This window comes from Zonotrichia leucophrys, chromosome 4A, assembly GCF_028769735.1.
Source record: "Zonotrichia leucophrys gambelii isolate GWCS_2022_RI chromosome 4A, RI_Zleu_2.0, whole genome shotgun sequence".
NCBI lineage: Eukaryota > Metazoa > Chordata > Aves > Passeriformes > Passerellidae > Zonotrichia > Zonotrichia leucophrys.
The window spans coordinates 11,590,157-11,613,022 of NC_088174.1; the positions used below are offsets into that span (position 1 = coordinate 11,590,157).

General features: G+C 39.3%; 1 protein-coding gene across 1 annotated transcript; it reads left to right on the forward strand.

Annotated features, from left to right (window-relative positions):
- The first annotated feature begins 801 nt into the window (after positions 1-801).
- RADX (RPA1 related single stranded DNA binding protein, X-linked) lies at positions 802-21,609 on the forward strand. Its single transcript, XM_064712539.1, is given in 16 exon segments — positions 802-859; positions 862-1,440; positions 2,634-2,776; positions 3,518-3,710; positions 6,789-6,897; positions 7,027-7,118; positions 7,213-7,335; positions 8,442-8,540; positions 9,082-9,249; positions 9,724-9,884; positions 10,299-10,492; positions 11,533-11,601; positions 16,101-16,180; positions 16,635-16,928; positions 18,079-18,261; positions 18,678-21,609. Coding segments are annotated over 16 exon segments (2,691 nt in total). The 3' UTR covers positions 18,824-21,609.
- The last annotated feature ends 1,257 nt before the right edge of the window (positions 21,610-22,866 follow it).

Here is a 22,866-nt window from a genome sequence, read left to right on the forward strand (position 1 = left end):
AAAATACAGGCACTGATAAAACATCAAAGTTCTTGATTTAGGTAAGCTTTCACAGGACTACTTATGAGATCAATGAAAGTGTCCCAATGGCAAGGGATTTGGAACCAGATGGTCTTTAAGGCCCCTTCCAACCCAAACCATTCTTTGATTCTATGGTGTGATAAAGAAGTTGGTAGTTGCAGTGGGACAAGAATCAACAATAATATAAATTTCACACAATTGGGAACCACTAGCGAGAATTTCTTCTGAAGATGGGAGCAAGAACAAGACCCAGCAGACTGTTTCAATGGCAAAATGATTACGATCACACTGCAACTATATAAAAGAGAAATACAATATTAGAAGCAGGCACAAGCCTCTCGCAGCTGGGAACACACTGATGGCAAGGAAGAAGCAATGACGAGCACTGTGGAACCAGGAACGGTGCGGCAGGGAGGCAGGGACCGAGGCGATGCTTGCCGGTCAGGGCCTCTGTCCCTCCGACGGGGCGCTGGGGTCACCTGCGCCCGGTCACCGCCACAGCCACCGGCGAGCGAGCACGGCAACAGCCGCGGCCCCGGCCTGGCGGAGGAACAGCCGCGGCCGCCTCTCCCACCGCCTCCCCGGGCCTCAGCTCCGTCCCTGCTCCCGACCGCAGCCGCTCCCCGGCTGCCGTGTCCGAGTCCCTCCCCGGCCGGCCCTGTCACTGCCGCTGTCCCCATGTCCCCGCCCCGCCCCCGGCCGTTGGAGGTTTGAAAGGCGCGCGCCCGCCCGCCCCGCCCCGCGCGCGCGCGCCATGGGGGCGGCGCCCTGCGCTCAGCCATGACAGTGGGAAGCCGCGGCCGGCCCCGGCAGTGCCCCGGAGCGCGGCTCTCGCCCGGAGCGGTGGCCAGGGGGCTGTCATGCAGGACCCTACCCCGGAACGCGCCGAGGAGAGCCGGGCGGCGGCCTCGGCGGAGGGCGGCGGGGCCTTCTGCTTGCAGAGGGTGTTCGACGATGTGCAGCGCTCCTCGCAGCTGAGCGCGGCGCTCTCGGAGCCGCTGGCCGTGACGGTGGTGGCGGTGGAGCGGTACCTGGCGCAGGCGCCGCCCGCCGCCCCCCGCCAGTACTGGTACGACCTGACGCTGGCGGACGGCGTGGGCTGGTACCGCTGCCACCTCGCGCCGCGCCTCAACGGGCTGGTGCAGCGCGCGCGCCTGCGGCCGGGCACGCGCCACCGCCTGACGCGCTGCTCGTTCCGCTACGACGAGAGGCGCCTGAACCGCGGCTTCTTCTGCTTGGAGGGGCTGGAGCGGGACGGGGGCACCGGCATCGCCGCCGCGGGCACGCCGCCCGACGGGCACCGCCCGCACCAGCCCCTCCGCGGGAACAATAGGCACTACCTGCCGCTCTGGAACAACGAGGATCCCTATGGAGACGTGTGGGTACGGGACAGGCCCCCGGTGCAGGTGGATGTGGACGGTAAGCGCGGAGGAGGCGGCTGTAGGGGTGCGGCAGGGACGCCCTGAGGGACGGGGCGGTGCCGGGTGTGGGGGGCGGCGGAGCTGGGGAAGGGTCGGGAGCACAGGTCCCATGAGGGAGCTGAGGCGGCCCTTTCGCTCTCTACAGTCACCTGACAGCAGGGTGTAGCCAGCTGGGCTCGGGCTCATTTCCCAGGCAACCAGCGGCAGTGCAAGGGCGCATAGTCTTAAGCGAAAGCTTAGCTTGCACATAAGGAAGAGTTGTTCACAGAAAGGCTGGATGTGGCACTTGTTGCCATGGCCTGGCTGACAGGGTGGTGTTTGGTCATAGGTTGGACTCGATGATTTTAGGGGTGTTTTCCAGCCTGATTGATTCTGTGATTGCTTGTGCAGCTGGGCTGAGCTTCCTGGTCTCCTCCAGCTGTGTTTGGCCTCACTAGGAATGTGCCACCTGTGTCACAGTTCACCTGCTCCTGTGGGAAAAACCTCTTCCCTGGGAAGATGGTGAGGCACAGGTGTCCCAGAGTTGTCAACTTGTGGATACTCCACCCTTGGAAGCGTTTAGGACCAGCTTGGATGGGGCTCTGAGCAACCTGGTGTGGTGCTGCGTGTCCCTCCCACGGCAGAGGGAACGAGAACCTTTGAACCCAACCCCTTCTGTGATTCTTTGTTGCTTTGAGAGAGTTTTTCAAACTCTACAAACATTGACTGAAAGTATGCAGCTGTAGTCTCCTGAGGTGCAGTGGTAGTCTTGTGTCTGGTCTGTGGGGCAGGATGCTCACACTTAGAAGCTGCCCCCCGAAATGTGGTCAGTGTTGGGGGGCTCAGGCCGTTCCATGAAGCCTGGTGAGGAGAGAGGTATAACAGCACTTCTGCATGAGTGTGATGCCCTTGTAGGCTGACACCTGTGGTTTTTTAATAGCCCTTCCAACTCTTTTAAATGACACAGAAGAGACAACTCTTCTGTGTCATTTAAAATGTGTCTCAATTAAAAAGAGGAGCAAAACTATGCTGTGTGCAGATAGTTCATAACAGAATTTTATTGGTGAATTATATCAGCAGATGAGCCTTGTTAAATGTTAGAAACATTAATAAAATACATGTGACCTCCTGCCACTTTACTCCTGAAAACTTAGATGTTCGATCATGAATGCTCTTTTTTGGTTTTTTCTTTTCCCCTCCCCTTAACTTTAGTCTCCAAACTGACTAATCTTGGTCATCTGGAAATGACCTGGAGAAGCAGAGTGCATTTCCATCCACTTCTTGTGAGAATCCTGCACAAATCTAGACTAAAGTACTATGGAAAACCAGAGAAAAAAATGGATATGCCTTATCAGGTAAAGAGTGATAAATGCATAGGTCAACACTTAGATTGCTGTAGGATATTTAAAAATAGTTTTTCCCATATAGTAAGCGCATAAAGTTATTTTATAGCTATTTTATATGGAAAATGCTGCCTTTATGAAAATGTTGAGCTCTCTAGAGCAGGAAATGCTGGATTTTATGATCATATATTTACAAATTTTAGTGGATGAATTTCAGTTGCTATAGTTCATTTGAGCTTTTTGTGAAGAAAAGGATACTTTGAGGTGTTAGTACTTTAACAGCCTAAACATTTCTGGTCTCTGTGCTTTGAAAATTGGACTTAGTATGTCCTGTCAAAAAAAAAAACAAGGCACTATATTTAAATTATTTCTAGGCCCTGAATCTTTCATCTGTTGACTTTCAGATAGATTATTTTACTGTAAAATTCTTAATGATTTTTCTAATACATTTAACTTGTGATATTTTTGTGTTGAACTTCTTGGAAAAGGAGACTGGAGGTGTGGTGGGTTAATTTAAAAATCTTTTTAAACTGCTTAGTGATCTGCTCACTTTCAGATTCAGCATTTGCACAGGTTAAAAATTGGGAATTCTTTCCACTCTTAGTATTCAGTACAAGTTCTGGAACATCTTCTGTATCCATTTGTAACAAGAGAAATCATTTATGAGTCAAGTACTGGTGCATTATCCAAAATAAATACCTAGCAGAATGATAATAAGTATGATGACTGTAGATTGTCTCTTTTTTCCTTCAGGCTTACTTTGAAGTTGCTGATGGCTCAGGCATGATGTCAATGGTTTTGTGGAATTCTCTATGTCCTGAATGGTATCACAGCATGAAGGTTGGCACAGTGCTGCTCCTTGCCAAGTATGCCATCAAATCCAGTTACCCGTTTAAAACACACCCCACCCCTGGGGATTCACAGATGAAGAGATTTGCTACAATTGGTTAAGTATTGCAGAAACCCATTTTGAGTCTATAAAATACAGTTGTGCAAAGTAGCCCTCCATAGAAATAAAACAGAAAGTGATCCATTGCTGAGACTAATTGATAAGGTATAAGTCCTTAATTAGTACTTCCGAAAGGTGTCTGACCTTGCAGGTTCTTGCTCTTCCTTGTTTATATTGAATCATGTCTACACAGTTTACTGCCACAATTAGTTAAAACCTTTGTTTAAAAAATAAAAAAAGAATCTCTGATATCAGGAACAGAGATTATAAGGATAGGCCTCTAGTAATGATTTTTATCTGATTCTACTTCCTGCTTAACACACATATCATTTGTACACTGCACACATATTTTTCCAGGTCATTGAAGGACATTATCACCTCATCTGACTTTAGATTTTATACTGTCAAGGCCCAGAGTATCTGCACAGCTCCACAGAATAAAAAGTTGCACTGATGACTTCTGTGTGCTGAAAGAGCATCACTGTGGGAGTGTGTATGAAGAATATTCCTTGACTATAAAAAAAGCATTGTCTTACTTGCCAGTTGTTTAGTGTGGCAGATACTCACAGGAGCTATGCTACAAAAATACAAGTCCTGCAATATAACAGTAATGGCCTTTTCAAACTGGATTTGGTCAGCTTTGGGGTTGTTTTCTCCCTTCCTTCACTCTTTCCCATTTTGTGCTTTTATACTCAGAACAAAATGACAGCCAACATTGAGAAAATTCAAATAACTTCTTGGAACAATATGCATGTTGGTGAAGGGTGATGTATGTATCACTTATTGACAATGACAGTTTCCTAATGGAGTCAGGAAACAGTGCATAAAAAGAAGCTACAAAAAGTTAGCTACAGTGAACAAAAAGAAGCAATGTTTTCACTGCCAGAAGCAATATCTTCCCTGACTGATAAATATTTGCATTTAAACCAGATCTCAGTGTCTGATGTATTTGTGATGGCTTGGCAGGAGATAGAAATGTTTAGCTGGGAATGGAAGTTTGTGAGGGAAGGTGATGACAACTACAAGCCAACCCTGAAAACAATTATAATTGCCACAAAACCTTTCTATGCAAAGAAGACAGAGTAAAATATGCCATCTGAGGTGACTTTCTCTATATGCAAATATCTGCATTTTCATGCATTTCTGCACTTCTGATTTCTTACAAGAATTATTGGGGTGGGAATGGTAACAAAGAGATCAAAATGGCCAACTCAGCCACTGGGCTGTAAAGGGTAATTGCTCTATAATGGAAGAACTAGAATTCACACCATTGGAGAGCACCATGGTGCACAAATAAACTGCAGAAACTGTAAATCTTTGGTTCATAGAAAAGTATGTACAGGATCTCAGTTCTTTGCACAAAGCTGAGAATTTTGTGTTAATATGAGTTCACGTATTCCCATGATGCATGGATGGAGGGTATGACCACATGTCATACAAGAACAGAGTCACAAGAAAACAAAATATCCAGAAAAAATTCTAGAGCATTTGTAAGATGGATTTTGTGCAACTTCCATTGCATGAGTGGTTTTTTTCTTTTTTTTGTTCAGATGAAGTGAAATTATTACCTCACTAAGTACCTCTGTGTATGCCCAATGTGGGGCAATATTTCAGGTTTCAATTACACTAAATCACAAAAGTAACAATTACTTTTTCCTTCATTTGTTTTAAATTTGTAATGCCATCAAATCCCAACTTTCCAGTGTGTCCTTAGAACCACTCACCTGCAAATATTGTACAGTGTATCTGGAGAGTTATCAATTCCCCAGTGTTAAAGGATTTCCAGATGGAGAGTTCTGCAAGGTGCTGTGCTTCAGGCACATCCCTCGACTGCTGTGCAATCTCTGCATTGCTGGTCCCTGTTTGCAGCTGCAGCATTGTGGGACTTGCTGAGAGGTGCCATTTCACAGCCTAAAACCTTTGGAACTCAGTACCAATGCCTTGAATTCCCCTGCCAGGCAGTGTGTGTATTTCAGATTCACACAGCAGTGGATTTGTGTGGCACTGATGACAGCCTTTGTGTGATCCTGACCTGAGTGTATGACTTTCATTTAATCTCAAAATAATGAAACAATTGAGAAATAGTTTTGATGCATGGGAAAGTTTTGTTTCAGGAATTTTCGTGGCAGTACTGTCCTAAACAACCATATGCAAAACCACCACAGTTCTCTGAATGCATTTCTAGAAAGCAGAAGCCTAGAGAGCATTCCTAAGTAGAGGCTCTGACTTAAAGTAGAACACCTTCCAAATGTTGCACTGCCAGGGTGAGGCACCAGGTATAATTACATAAACAGTTGTATGTATTATTTATATCTACTTAATTTCTTCCCTGGGTGCATTTTTTGAATAATCCCTTACTCAAACCCAAGAAACCTAATCAGAATCTGTCTTTTATATACCAGCAACATTTGTCCTGTTATGAGACTACAGAGTACTGCCTTGTGTATTCTAGAAGCTGAAGCCTCTATTCCTGTATTTTTTCATCTGGTTGAAGAACACCTTGCTTGCCCCAGTGCTCCACCACGTTTGTAATTTAGCATCAAAACAGTCTGAGAAATAAATTAAAATGTTCAGGTGCTATAGAATAGGCATGAGAAGACCTTTTGTTTTCCTTCATGGTGTATTTCTATCCTATTGAACTGGCATCAAATATGGAAATTCTCATGCTCCAGTTGTGTTTTACTTCATTGTCTGCACATGAGTTTCAGACCTCACTGGCATTTGACAGCAAAGCTGGTGTAAAAAGTACTTTGTGTCTCATCAGAATGGTTGGATTAGTTCCTGTTAAAATACTGCCTGGATTGTACCAGTTGTCTCTCATTGGCAGTTGGAGAGTTTAACATTACTCAGGTGATAAAATTGCTTTGTTGTACCTGAATTCTTATTTTATTTTGATGAAAACCTGAACTCAGAGAAATTGATGAATGGTTTCACAAAGTCAGAATATTAAAGAAACTTTACCCCAGTTTCTTTATGGGTTGTTGATACCTTTGTTATAATATTATTATAACAATGTTAATGGTGATGATGATAATTTGTATTTATGCCATAAATGTTACTTTTTTTCTTTGTCAGAAATTTGCCTCAATGTTCGGGATCCTCCTACTGAAATAAGCATTATTCCAGAAGAAATGGTTAAGCCAGAGTGGGGATTACCTGAAGTTAAATATAGGTTTATCACAAGGTAAATAGAATTTTGTTGGTTATCAAGCTGGAATTTAAATTACACTGCCTTACAGTGAATGTTAATTGGAAATGCTTTTTGCAGAGGTTCTGAGAAAGTTTACCCAGCTTTCTTCTATTTTGCTTTTAGGTCAGAGCTGGATGCCTTACCACGCAATCATTCCTGTGATGTTATTGGTCTTGTGACATTTGTAGGAAGGGCTGAGCGAGCCAGAAAAAGAGGTATTTCTATAAATATGACTTTCAGAACTTATCAAATAGTTTCTAAAGTTCTAAGTAAATGCTTATACATTTTTCTTAATATTTGTTTGTCTAGAACACAGTGAAGACTTCTGGCTGTATCGTTGGGCACATGCCATTGATGGGACCTCGGACCAGCCGTTCATACTGGAATTGTTTGCAACTTCTCAGCCAGATGTGTTTGAGCATATTCATCCAAGTATTCATCTCTCTATAATACTAATAATTATTCTTAATGTTTTTCTAGTTCATTGTGAATTTCTAATTCTGGGATTAGTTGCCACTGAATAAAAAATGCCACGATTTATCTCTTCAAGCAGAAGATAGTGGATCAGAAATTAAAATTTAAGAATAAAAAAATAGCTTAAATATTCGAAACCCTTACAAATTGCAGCCTGTCAGTTAGCATAAACAATTAGATGGGCAGCTGGGCCTGGGGCTGCTCTGATCTCCTTCATTTCAGATGTTTCTGTGAAGAAGAACCTGGGCATCTCTTGCATCAGAGGCAATTAAAAGCAGCTGGTCAAATCTCTTGCTCCTCTTGATCTGTAAATATCTGCTTTTTTTATAGACAGGAGTAATTTAAGAGAATTGAATGAAGACAGAGGTGAAAGTGGAAAAACTTCATTTCTTTGAAACAGTGTTTTTTGCCCAAACAGCAATCATCACCCAGCTGTGTTAGTTATCACACATGAGCTAAGACTAATAAATTTTAAACTAGGGAATCCTTAATGAAGGATTTTAAAAGAGCTTTAAATATTTCTTCTTCCCTTCTCTCTCTTCTCCTCCAAGCACTCATTCTTTTTTTAACACTGGTTGGTGTTAATATGCATTTTTTTATCATTTGATGCAGCACCAGCTGCACAATCCTGCTTACATTATGGCTGCATTCATCTTGAGTGTTCTGGGGAAGTGGGAAGGAATGACATTCCAGTGTTTAACTGAGATACTAACAAAAGAGTAAGTTTGAGCTCTGTTTAGAAGCATGCCATAATTTCTCATGATTTTATACTTTTTATCCTTAAGAAACACAGCTATCTAATACCAATATTTGCACTGTTTGTTTCAATGATATCCTATCTGATGAAGTATCTCATGTTTCAGTTGTAATATCTATGCTGAAATTAAATTCAAGATTTAATTACATGTCCATATGGTAATTTATAATGGAGACTAGGCACTAGGGTCAAGAACAAAAGTGCCTTGTTTAGATGGGTTAATAAAATCAATCCAGTGTGTGTCAGTCTTGCTATTCTAAAATCAATGAACTGTCAGGAAAAAAAAATGAAGTTTTTTTTTCTCCAGTGACATACTTGGTGTGCACACAGATGAGAGTGATGACTGAGAATCCTTCCAGGACAGTTTACCTTACAACTTCAAATGAAAGTCAAATATTCATTAAAGGTAACTTAAACTACTTCTAGTTTGATGTAGTTCTCATGTTGTTTCTTTGGAAAGGGTATTTTCATTTTACAGCACAATCAGTCAGTAGAGACTATGAGGTAATAGGGAAACATCACTGCAGAAGACAAGGCAAATGGCATTCTTGTAAGGCATTAAAATGGATTTATCTATAAAAAGTATTTCTAGGTTAAAACACATGTTTACTAATTCTTTCAGGCTGTTCATATTTTGATAGGGTAGCAATTGTGGTTACCACTTAATATATTAAAAAACACTTGCAGCTTTGCTATTCTAGGAGCTTTTTTGCTAGTTGTTTTGGTTTTTCTGTTATTGTTTGTCTGACATTCAGTGTCAAATGCAAGTGTAGTCAAGGAATTCAAGGTACTCAATTTGTGAAACACTCTTGACAAAAGACATCTTTTGTACTCTCAAGATTTTCTTAATTTGTTTTTTCTAGGTAGTGTTCAAGGGAGTTTGAAAATGAGAACAAATGTCAGTTGCCTGCTTTGGTTTTGATATCTGATTATTTTTGTCTTAAAAGGGTGGCACAAGGGCCAGCCATACACCAAGGATGCCAAAGTGAAAAACTTCATTCAGTGGATGGAATCTCAAAGTGAAGCTGATCAAATAAAGAAAACTGTCATCGGTGGCTATTACCCTTTTCCACGACCTCCTGATAGCTTTTTGAAATATTGTAAAAACAATGAAGGTATCACATATTAAATATCTTTAGATTTGTGGCCTTTTCCAGTCAGTCTTACTCCAAGAAAACTTGATTTTGTGACTAAATGTTTCATAGGCTAAATCCTCACCTCACAAAAAATATTGCACTGCTAGCTGCAGGAGAATTGTAGAAGCTGAGGGTAGCTACACATATACCCAGAAGATTTACTCTGAATATTCTGCTACATCAAAATTAAAAATAGTCATTCTGAACTGGAAATTTCACCAGTTCAGAAATTGTGGTGTCTGACAATGCATACTAACAGATTCTTATGCACAAAAAAGATTTATCGTTTTAATTTTTTTCCATGTGATGTGGATAACTAAAAGGTTTAGAATTCTTTAAAAGCATAAGTTTAAATCAATTTAATATTTAGTAAATCTTCTCTTTAGTCTTGTGTTCAGAGATTTTGGTATTATATAACTCTAAAACTTGATTCTGGAAATTTCTTTTTTGCAGTTGAATCAGTTTTGAAACCCATAGGTGAAATAGGGAAAGAGATTGAAGACCTGCACTACAGAGAACACAAGCGAATTGCTGTTCAGGGCATAATCAGTGCCATAAGATACATCAGCTGTGGCAATGCAGCTGGGGAGGCCCCAGGAGGGGACCTGGTCCAGGTATGGTGTGTGACAGTTCATGCCAAAGCAGCTGTGATTGTCATTAGAATGGAGAGTTTTGCATATGAGTTCAGAATCTCATTACATTGTCTCTTAATCTGATTTTTGAGAGCAAAATTTTAAAAAGTGATGATTCAGTGCTTCTCTGAAAGTGTTTTGGCAGTCCTCTGTAAAGCTTGTAACTGTTTCAAAGTTACTAGTTTGACTGATTACCTCGTGTAAATTGGAGTGTGGGAGAGGCCACTGCTGCAACGTGCTCACTTGTCACATTCTAGATTGAATTTACCTTATTAATATAATTAGAATATAATTTCTGCTAGATGTAAGCTGACTGTCAGAAATTTGCAAGTTTTTGAGCTGGAAGAAGTAGCTTTAAGTGCATTGAAATTCTTAAACAATTAACTGTTGTTGCAGAAAGATACCTCTCAATCTCTTGGAAGTTCTTCTGTGTCCAAAGAAGACTGTGTTGACCAGGGAAAACATGAAGAAATTCAGTCTTTTCTGGGGCCACCCTGCACTCCTGGGGAGCATCAGCCCCAAGCTCCACTGTCAAAAAGGAGTTCAGTCAAGAGAAGGACACCACGCAGATACAGAAGAGATGCAGAACAGTAAGCTCTCTTCATTAATATGTGGTGCATCTTCTAAAAACTGCTTTCAGAAATTAAGCCAGAGGCCAGGCTGTAGAAAACAATAAGAGAGCTTTAAAAGCATATATAATTTAATCTTTGAAATGTAATTATGTTCTTTTCCTGGCATCAGGTGATGGCAGTTACACTGTTCATGCTAATGAAGGATTAATTAAAGTAGGTTTGTGGTGCTCTCTTCTGATTAATATTTATACTGTTTTCTTATTAAGCTCACAGATTTGAGATAAAAGTAGTTAATACTTGAACCAAATGTAGTTTAGTGACATAGCTGTGGAACAAACAACAGTTACAGTTACAGTGATGTGAGGAAGTCAGACATCTTGGCTGAAAATGCAGAATCAGGTATACCTGTTCCTTAATTTCAAACACACCTTGTTTTTGATTTCTGGGCAATGGGGTAGTGCATGTAGCTGTAACTTGCTGTCAGAAAGGAAAGTAGATGGTGGTCATGTGCTAACTTAAGGGCTCAAAATAACTTTTAGTTTGTTTGATACAGCTGTGTTAAATTCTGGAATAAAGTAACTGCTTTTATAAGATGCTCTTTGTTGCAACACTTGTGTAAAATCTAGTACAGCCATACTCACTACTGGGAGCCTGGTGTACACATTGACAGATGGAAAGTTTCAAAAGTCAGGCCTGTCACATCTGGTTTTTTTGCAGTGGATTTCTCATACTATAAAGGGTATATTTTTCTTCTTTACTTTTCACATTCATAAGTCATAATGTGTGAAGAGAGTGGATATTTAGTATATTTTGAGGGGAAATGAAATAAAATATAATTAGCATTGAATGAACATTTAATATTATGAAAACCTTGGTAAATAGAAGTTCTGTCTTGGCAGTGTTATAGCAAATTTAGTGGATTCTTTTCCATATGAAAACTTCCAGTGTTTAAGTGTCTTAGTTTAGTTCTGCCTGAAAGAAAAACATCAAAGTTCTTTGCTTTGTGAATTTCCATTTAAATAGATACTGAAAAGTAATGGTGAATTTCCTACTTTAAGGGGAGGTACATCTGTTACTCCTGTATCATCTCACCCCTATTTTACACGGACTGTAAGAAGAAAACTTGGGTAAGTCATGTGAAATTAATTGTGTTGAATGATTGCAGTAATCAAACAAAAATACTCCAAGTAAAAGTTTTACAGATTGGGAGTCTCTAAGGAAGCAAATTGAAAGAACAGATCAGGGTAGAGTTGCATGTTTTCTATTCACTCATCTGCACTCACTCTAAATATATCTGAAACATAATTTTGGGCATGTTATTAAACATCTTCTATTGCTACTATTTCTACTAAGGGAATATATAATAACAGAGGTTCATCATGGTAATGAATGGATTTTCTGGTGGTGGCTGAGCTGTACATTTTTCTTGGTGCTGCAGAGGTGTAAGTATAGTTGTCCCTGGGAAGCCACTCCCCTGCTCCTTTCACCCCCCAGCATTCAGGTGTTACATAACTCAGCTTGGCTTTTTCTGAACTCCACATAGGAGTTTCAAACCCAGAGCCCTGTCAAGTCTGGAACCTACTGAAATAATTACAAAAGTGAAATTATTAAGAAAACTGAGTGAGTGCTTTTATTTGTTAACCAGGGGCTAGAAGCTGCTTTCCTATGAGCATTTTAAGGGCTGTAAATTCTTGTCACTTGTTCCAGGCAGAACATGAGCAACTTGAATGTTTGAACTCCTTGGTGTCAGTAATTTAGGATGTTTGTGTATTTTGGCAGTGATCTGGATTTATGTCATGACTACATATATGGCTCATTGCCTTTTTGGTTTACTTTTAGCATCTCTTCCTTTTCCCTTTCTTCCTTTCCTAAACCCAAGAATTACAGTGCTAGGAATAGGGCAGCAAAGTTTTTGACCATTCTGCCAGTGTTGCTCCCCTACCAGCATGCCTATTTTCTTGAAACACATTTACTGGAAGCTAATTTGCAACAGCTTTTTCTATGAGATAAATGAGGCTCTTTTGAACCCATGTGTTGTTTCCTGGTTCTTTTGGTAGAAACTGCATTTTCTAGGAGAAGTTATTACCTAACTTTGCAGCTGGTTCATTAAAAACATCACCTGGCTTTAGGTTCTGCAGGTGGTGCAGGACTTTGCAGGGACTTGTGATACAAATCCATACGAAAATCAGGAGATTTTCCTTGACTGTAAGGAATCTTGTTTTCTTTTGCTTGCTGAGAAATGTTCCTCTTTTTCCAGGGTGGGGGGAGGATGGGAAGAATGTCTTCTCCCCATTTCTTATAGGTGAAGCCAGAAGTTAAGGCATGTTTACTTTGTTCTCTGCTTTTCTCAATCTGCTACTCTCCTCGCTACCTGTGTGTCCACTCTATGCCATTAGTGCTAGAACCCCAGCTAAAGGAGGAGAAAGGCTGTGTTGGATTATGGAAAGCTGTTTCACTCTATATAATTAAAAGGTAACTCGTGTATTTCTGTAACTACCTATAGAATTGTGCTGAATTCTCCAAATTGCCAAAGAAAAAGTTAGCTGACATACTTTAAAATTGCATTGATTTCTGTTCCTTAGATGTAGCAGAATGCCAGCTCTCACTGAAATACTTTAATATATTGATGAAATAACAACAGGAATTTTAACAAACTTCACGTATTTCAGAGAAAATTCTGAGTTGGGCCCACAAGGATCATTAAATCCAATAGTAGAGTTATGTTTCAAAGTACATGTTCTAACTTAAACTATTCAGCATCAAGTTTTTTGTATGTTATTTTCAGCATGCAGTTTCATTTTTGGGTTTTTAAGCAGTAAGAGCTTATTTTGAGGCTTTGTATTGACAGCTACAGTTCCTGCATTTCTGAGGTAACTTACTTGATTTTTAAGGGTTTCAGAAACAAAGCAAGTGGGTAATTTAGTATTATTGTTGATATTTATATCCTTGCTAGTAAAGATCTTCCACATAATGGTACTTCTAAGAATTTAATGTATTCCAAAGGAATTTAATTTATAGATAATGAAGTGATGGCGAATGAGGAAAGATCAGGAATTTCAGACAGGATTATTTTTATGTGGAAGTGAAAAAAGCACAGTAGTTTTCTTGGAATGTTAATCTTTGTAAATTTAGTGTGTTACCATGCAATTGCTGCACTACATGCTCCCTCTCCATACTGCATGAAATGAACTTGTTTGCATGCTTCTGTCTTTGTAGTTTCACTTCTGTATTTTTTTGTCACGTAGACCCTTTTATATTTTTTCCTTCCCGTGGATGTGACAGCAAGGGAATGGGGACTCTGTAATTTAGGGAAATTCATCTTGAGGTTTGTATGACCAAAAGTTTCACAGCGTGGGATGTTTCCTTCACAACTCTTTTTCACATAAATCAGAACCTGTCAGGGAGAAATTAGTAGATACTAAAAATCAATTTGTGTAGACTTATCAAGTTCTCATAGAAGGCTTTTTGGTCTCTATGTTGCTTGCTGTGGTAGATGTGTTTATCACAATGGTGTCAGAACAGTTCATTTCAAGCCAGTCTATAAAAAAGTTTTACCAGTTTTATCAGTGAGTGAGATGTTTTCTTGTATTGCTTTGAGGCACTTTACTTCCTTGCATTGTTTGGGCATAGCGGTGAGTCATAAGTATTTTTTTTCTTAATTTCATTTGTCACATTTAGTCCCAGTGCTTGGGAAATAGGTGTGAAGCATGAGATGTGCTTACTTTCCCAATAGTTTCTGAAAATACTGATCTGCCATATATTTTGATTGATGTTATTTTTGATGACAATACTTTAAAATAAAATGACTGACAAATTGAGTATCAATGTATCTGAAAATAGTGAAGAAAGGATTTTTTCAAGTGGACATCTGTGAAAAGGGGGGTCTGCAGAGTGCAGGCTGGAAACAGCAAATCTGGCAGGGCACAAGTTCTCCTAAAGCTGGCATGGCTAAAATAGGCTGTGGGTGTTTTGGTGTACCACAGCAGGAGCACATTGCAGTAAGTGGATTTGGGTGGCCTCAGGTGCATTGCAGACATGGTGGTTCACTCACACAGAAGCACCTGGATGAATTAAAGACAAGTAGTTTCCCTTACAAGCCTTGCTCAGGTCAGGCTGTCCACACATCCAGCACAAAGCAGGCCTGGAGGAATAATGTGTTGGGCAGGTAGGAATTATCCCAGCTACAGGTCTGTGAAAGAAGTGGGGAAAAATCATGACAAGTTTTCTTCGTATTTTCCTGAGGATCTGCTTGCTTTAAATCAGAGCCTATTCACTTCCAAATCTAGACAACTTTAAAAGAAAAGAACCCATGATATCCACTTTCCACAATATCTACTTGGCAGCAGTAGGACTTGGTTTAATCCTCTGCTTTAATGAGGAGAGAAGTTGTTATGTATCTAACTTGACATGTTGGTTTCTGAGCAAGCCTTCCTTAACACTGTGCTGGAGTTTCATTTTATGTTTGACAGGTCCAAATCTCAAAAGTGAAAATTAATTTTGTGGGCAGTAATTTCACAGATTGTACTGCTTAAGTGAGGATTGTTTTGTGCCTAGGTTTGGCCATCACAGGGAGATCACTTCAGAGGTGATAAATCCATGATGGGAGTGTATTTCTTAAAATATACTTTCATACTCAAAACCCATAGTGCATTTCCTTTTATCTTTTCACTAGATACTATTTTAGATATTTTCCCATTGTTAGGAAATGTTGCCATGAAAATTTCAAGATACACCCTAGTATGAAATAGAAAAAATATTTTTAAAACCTGCAAATCCTTATGAAATTTAATATCAATACAATATGCTGTAAACAGCATGTTCATCTTTGTTTCCTTTTTTACTGTCTGTATCTTGCCATTATTATTATTAATTACTTTGATGGTCAGGAATTTTAATGGTGCCTTAACAAAGTCTTACCTGTTTCAGTTGTTTGTGATGCAAGATAATCAAGATAGTCCTTTCCCTAAGTTTTTTCAGACATCACAGTGGGTTTTATTTTAATAAGAGTAGAAAGAAGAAAGGAGTACATGGGGCTAAGAGCTTATGTTTGCTTGCAGAGTGCCTCTTATGTTTTTCTCCTGCATAATATCCTAGGTAATTTATTGATAAAGAATAGTTTCTTACCAATAATTCAAAACTTTATGATTAAAAAAAAAGTCTAACAAATACCTAGCTGTTAGGTAGGTATTTGATTGAACTGATCATTACAACTGGACAGTATGTCCACAGGAAAATAGAGATTTGGCATTTCTGTCGTTTTGGATTCCGGAGTGGTGGCATGGCTCCGTTCGTGCTGTGTTTCTGGTGCTGGAGGGGATGGCAGGGCGGTGCAGCCGCATGCTGAGCACGGGCTTTGCCATCGAGTCACTGTCGGTCACCTGTCGGTCACCTGTGTTTGGCCGTGTCTCGCGTGGTGTTTTCTGCCGGTAGAGGGCAGCAGACACCGCTGCCAGTGTCGAACCCTCCCGTCTGTTTCCCAAAGCCAGGAATCAGCCAGTCCTGAGCTCTGCTGAGCTGATTTACTGAGCACAAGTAAATTGTGTTTACTTGTTGTGTCCAGCTGCTGTGTACAACTGTCACAATAAATATATGTATACATATACACACTATAATTTTCTTTTTATAGCTTAGATGAATATCAGCATGGACATTCTGTGCAAGATAAAAATGGACAGGCTGTGTCAGACAGTTTGCAGTATTGCACAGGTATGTTGCTAATAGTTGTTATATTAACCTTAGGAGGCTGAAGACTACTTTTCTTCAGGTCCAAACCAGGCAACAAAGATATCCTTATAACCTTTGTTAAGACAGTTCCTCTGTACATCTGGTTTGCATCAGCCTCTGGGGAACCACTGTAGCAATGTATTATGAATGTCATTTTACTCAATGTTCCCTGCTGCCTTCTAAGGGATGGCTGAAAGGACAGCATTGGATTGTTTCCCATTATGGGCAATAAATTCTCAGTATATCTTTATAGAAGTTTTAAGTTAGGTTGGTATCTCAGAAGCACTTTATAGCATAAGACCTCACATTTTCTCATAGCTATTTTCATTTCTGCCATGTGTTCGTAATTGAAATGTTCTAATGGAAATTGTTTCTTATTTAACAGAGGAGTGATACAATTACATAAGCAACTAAAAGTTTTCTGTGCTTATAATAGATCAAGAAGGAGTCAATAATATAGCTGAAACTGAAGAGCCTGGGAGAACTTGTGGTTCCTGGCAGAGTGACCTGTGGGCACAAGTGAAAGACAAGTTAATGAATTATTTTCATCACAGCAAAATTTTCCCAGAAAGTATCCCACGTAAATTTGATTATGTGCACAAAGACTTACTTATGCAACAGTACAACCTTCATGCAGCAGTGCACCAGCCAATAGAAGCCAGAATAGATAAAAACATCAATGAATTTAAAAGTGCTATTGGCCTTGGATATTATGAAGTGACAGTTCTGGGTAAGTAGCTTGCAGTGTAAAAAAGGTTAAGCAAGAGCAATGTAAGTTCATCAGAAATTGAATGGATTTCTCTAAGGGAATCAGTTGATTCTGAGTATTTCCTGAGGTTTGAAAAATTATTGACATTTTAGATTTTTGTTAGAGTCCCCATTTAGGGTAAATTTTATTCTCATTAAACATACTTTTCAATGAAATGCCTGAATATCTTATTTGTAGGAACGCTTTTTGTATCATTTCAGTTTTTGGCATAGTCTTACGAGTGTTATTTGAAGAATGTGTTTAGTCCTTAAACTATTGATTATTTCAGTTAGGAATAGGTCCTGATGTAATCAGGCAAATTAATAAATTGCACTTGCCAGCTAACTTTCTGCTGGAGAGGTGTTTATCAGAAACAAGTCAGTGTTCTTAAAGACAAATATAAATGCTTCTTTTCAGCATTATTCTCATTGAGTTGATCTTTTCAGTGCCTTCTTTGCATGGCAGAAAATGAAAGGCTGTATTTTAGCCATACTCATTAACTGCTCCATGCTGCTTCTGGAGTTAACATGAAGTGCCAGTTGATTGTTTTTTATTTATCAAAATATAAATATGCAAGTTGATGTGTATCTGTTTGCTAGCTTCATTGGGGGTTATTAAGTTTGATTTTGTTTTCCCTTTAAAAAGGGACAGAAATTGCCTTGATTAACAGTGCTCATGTTAAGTTCCCATAATTTAAAGATTTTCATTATTTGCTAAGGGACATTTGCAGAGAATATTTGAAGTCATTGGAATCCTGAGACTGACTATACAATATTGAAGATGAAAGTAACACTGTATTGCACACTTTATAAAGTTAATTTCTCTGCATTTGCAGATAAAGTTAAAAGGAGGATGAAATGGCTTCCAAGGTTTAATGTTTTCTGAACTATCAGCATTGTTAGCCTTAAACCATAGTATTTCATAACATCCTATCAATTTGAATGTGCTTGTGCATAATCCTATGTAGAGACATATTTTTAGACATTGATTATTAACTAATGGATAAAAGATGTAAATAAAAATCAGTTCAGTGGTTTGTTTAAAAAAAAGAGAAATGGTGCATAAAGTGCATATTCAGCTGATGGGCTGAATATGAAGTTTTCTGCTGACATAAAATATTTTTCTTCAACAGGTATAAACCATGATATAGCAATAGATGTTGCTTTTCTTCCACTGTTTTGCCCTGACAATCCCCACTTGTTTCAACTGGAAGACATTCAGAATGATACATTATTGTCTTGTATGAGTTGTATCTCTGCATGCCAGCAGAAGGCCACCAGCAGTGGGAGGCTTGGTGACACGTTTCCTCTTTCAGGTGAGGCTGCCTTTCACTGATGTTACTCATTTATCATTTCTTGGTTTATCTGTCAGTGCAAGAGTTAATCCTCTGTAGAAATCTCTGGTGTAGATCAGACATTGTTCACCTCTTCAGTGAAAGAGATGTGAATTCTATTTCACCACCTTTAGTATATTGCTGTAATACTGAACTTTCAAGGCAGTTTTTGCTGGAGCTGTTCTCATCCTCTGAAAACAGTATTTTAACATCCAAACTACAAACTCTTATCTAATTCTGATTCTGTCATTTCTAGTGATGGAATTTATGAATAAAATTTTTCACTGAAAGAAGGTTGAACATTACTGTATGGAGAACACTTTCAATTCTGTACACCTTTTTATTCTGGACAGAGTATACAGCAAATACCTTTTAAAACCATCTTTCTTAACTTCTAGATGAAATTGTAAAAGCTGCAAAGGAGCTCGATGGCAAACATGTTATCTGCATCTTGGACATGTGTCACTTGGGTGATGACAAGGTGGAAGTGTTTCTGAACAAAGTCTACAAGACAGTGGAACCAGGTGTGCTGGACTCAGTGTAATTTAATAACTTAATTTTCAAATGTATATGGTTCAAAAGGAGGGAAATAAAATTGCTGTAACTTGAATGCACCCTCTATACATTGCACTTTTCTAGAACTAGTAGACACAAATGTAAAATCATGATTCTTAGGGCAGTTGTAGTGGTCATCCATGTAACTGGGGAGGACAACTGTTGCCTTTATTTTTCAGACTTGAAACAGATTAGACAATGTCTTGCTCACTGATGTTCAAGAAGGATGAATAGGCAGAACAGTGAGCTGATCATTTGGCAGGATACCAAGGACTCAAAGTGATTGTCAGCTGTCTTTCTTGGCCTGTGCACAAACATACCAAGGAAATGTACATATCTGGGTGAGAACTGAGAAGAGAGGCAAGCTTTCCTAATATTTAAGGCAGGGTTTGCAAAAGAATTAACAGGCTGTGATAAGAATTTTGGCTGGAAATTAGAATAATTTTGAGGATTAGAATTTTGATGTTCTGTGGGGATCTTTGTTAGTGAAAGCTCCCAGAGGCAGCCTAACTGCTCTTTAGGCTTGAAGCTTTCTGTGAAAGGGATTAAATACCATGGTGCCTTTAGTACCATGATCCAGGAAACCACTTTCAGTTCTTCTCACCTGAGCAAGGTCAGGTGCTCTTTTTATATGTCTGCTTTTGTACACAGAGTATTAGGTAGTGAGTATAGCATCCAAACATTTTTGACATATTTTATTCATTAATACGAGTATTGAAATATTTTTTAAAGAATTTTTTTCATTGGAACTTGCTTTGAGCTTTGCAAGAGAAAGCTGCCTTTAAGAAGTGCTAATTATGGCAGGATATACAGTTTGCCACATCATTTCTAGGTGTGTTCTGAGAACATTAAGTTCTGCCAATATGAGAAGCTGTTACTTCCACAAAACCAAAGGACTGGAAAATTCTGCCAACTTTTTGCCTGTACTGAGGAGCAACTGGCTCCTGCTGGTCCAGAATCAAGTAGCACATTTTTACCTCTGTTAAACAGTCTCAAATCACTTGAGGAACTGGATTCTTACAAAATTATTTTCAAGCAGGAGCTCTTTGCAATTTGACTACTTGTCCATTTGAAATGCTGCTTTCAATTCAATTCTTTGACAAGAAAGAATTACGGAGACTTGCCAGGTAAATTGTATCATTATTGACCAAAGCCCACAGAGTTAATTTATAGGAACAGATAAATTCTTAGGTAGATTTTAGCAGCCTGTTAGTAATTGGAGATTACCTCTTTCAAGTAGTAGTTGTCACTTGTCTGCCCTGGGGGCAGTGGACTTAGTCCTCCAGTACTTAAAGTCTGTCCCTATCTTCAGTAAATGGTAATTTGACATAGAAATGTAATTGATTTTGTTACATACAAGTTCACAGACAACTTCAGATAAAAAATCATGAAATTAATAAAACTATTGTGTCTTTCTAGTGTAGTTTACAGTTTAAAAATATATTAAGAAGAATAGTTTAACTTAAATTGCACTGTAACTAAAAGAAAATGAAATGTGACTGTATTGTATCTATTTAATATGAATCAGAAGTATTAGTTCTGGAGCAATGTTTGTCAAGTCATGCCTTTCAGAGTACCCACAGAAGGCAAAATGAAAAGATACCAACCCAAGAAGAGCAGGGTGTTGCTTGCAGTATTATTTGTGTCATTGTTCTGTTTATGGGTATGTGAAGGTGAGAGGCCATTGCTCTGGATTGAGTGACACAGTGCTTCATGTTCCAAACTGAGCCATGCTGACTGTGCCAGCCAATGTTTTTTATTTACATATACTTCAGATGGAAGTCTAATTTTAATGAAACTCTTCTTTATTAAGGCAATTTAAAAGGAATTATGTTTGTCATCCCAAAAGGACTGAGGTGGCTGAATTGTCACAGAGCCACATGAGTGAGATGTTCCAGCCACCTTCCTTCAGCCCATGCCACAGAAATGGAGCCAAAGGCTGTTTGTGGCATTGCACTGCTTAGCACCCTTTCAACATAAAGCATTAATATTTCATCCTAGATGTTAGGACTTCCTAACTCTAAAGGAAATATCTGAATTGTTTGGAATATAGATAATGTTTTAAAACATTAAAGGATGTGATTTTTCTTAAGTGTTTGAAATTTTTCATGGCAAAGGAGAGGTACTTACTCTCACAGATTGGGGTGCCAGTATTGAAAGCACAGGATTTGTGTACAGGTGGTGAATATCCAATGCCTGTAGTAGACTTGGAATTTTACTACTTTGGATCATTCTGTAGAGTCACCATCCTACTAAATAGCACTGGACTGAACATGTGGAGTTCAGTGGCTGAAGTGCTGCAGTGTTATTGTGATTCTGCCACTCTGCCTGTCTCCCTCCTCCCTGCCAATCCAGCACTGTCAGACTGCAGCAAGGGTTCTCTGCAAAGAAACCACTTGCTGTTTTACTTCTTTCAGTGTTTATTAACACAAGTGTAAAAACAAATTGATTTTTGGTGTTGAGTCTGTCAAAATGATAGTTTTGCCATGTTAAGCAAAAATACAGAGTCATTACTCCTGCAAAATGGCAAAGGGATCACCTTTATTGCTGCTGTGTATTGCTCACATTTCTTTACTGTGGAAGGTGGACCTGACCAAAGAACTTTACTCTAAAACCTTACATGTGCATGTTTCTTGTGTTTCAGCATTAATTTCAAAGAAGGGAGGAAGGTAGAGCATATGTAGGTAGTGGTACTTTTGAATGTATAAAAGTTCCTAAGTCATAAATCATGAAAATAATACTAATTTTTAATGTGATGTAGAAGTTGTGCAACATTGAAAAGAAGAGAATATAAATAAACAAATTTATATATGTAAACATCTTGGATTTTTTTCTTTTCATTTCTTTCCTTTTTACTTCTTGTAAGTTGTTTTGATTTTCCCAGAATCTCCTCCACAGTCATGTTTACTCTTTTCAAGAAACACTAAAGGAGAAGTAGACATGATCAGAGTGCAAACAAGATTCTGGTGAGAGGAGGACAGAAAAAAAGGTGACTTTACTTGGTCAGTTGGTGGAGGAGTTTTTGAATTAAGGAGAAAACAGCAGTGAGGCTCTCTAGTAGAGTTTTTTACAAGTTTGACAGATCACCAAGTGCACTCTGTCTTGGCATCACTCAGAAGAAGAAAACATGGCAGGGGCTGCCCTGACAACTCTTCCAGCCCTACCCAGTCTTTAAGAAATGGATTATCAATATAATTATTCATATAGGCCATAAACAAAATTACTGTTACACACCTAATAAAATGGCCCAGTGATCCCAAGGATTTAGAAACAGAATTTTTATTCCAAACCAAGCTCAAACACAGTCCTTGAAATCCCACATACAGAAAGGCAAATGCCATTTCTCTCTCTGCCTGGTGTCTTGCTAGCATTTCTACCTTTTATACCTCCTAGCTAAACAAGTCACAAGGTGCTGTATGCAAGACAAGTGTGTTAAAGTCAGCTGTGGAAAAATGTCAACTAATTGCTCAGCCTTATTAGCTATCCATGTAGCAAAAGCTGTCTACAGCTGAATATTCTACAACATGACAGGGTGTGATATTAAAACTAAACAGCCATACCCTGAGTAGCTTTCCCTGTAGCTGATTTTGACATTTGGAGGACCAGGCAGTTTCACATCTTTTAGGAGTACCTTGCTGGCATTTTAGAAGTTTCCACACTGACATTTTGTGTGATGAAAGGAAACTAGTGAGAGGCTAAAAGGCTTTGAAGTGCAGGAGGGAGAAAGGCTCCAACAGGCAGAACAGGCTAATTTTGGTGCTCTCTGCCACTAAAAAAAAAAATAAATATCTGTTCTGTTGCGACAGCTAAACCATTAAAGAAGTGGCAATGACATGGCTAAGTGTCTTAAATACAGCTCAGTTGTGTTTCAGAAGAGAGAACTTTGAGGCAGAAATTGCTGATATCAGTTGCAATAGATCACTAGGACAGCATGCCCATTGCACAACTTAATTTTTCCCATAAGGGAGCACATATTTCATTGGGTTTGTTATTTTTTCTTTCAGCACAGATGTAGGAGCAGCTCTACTTTTA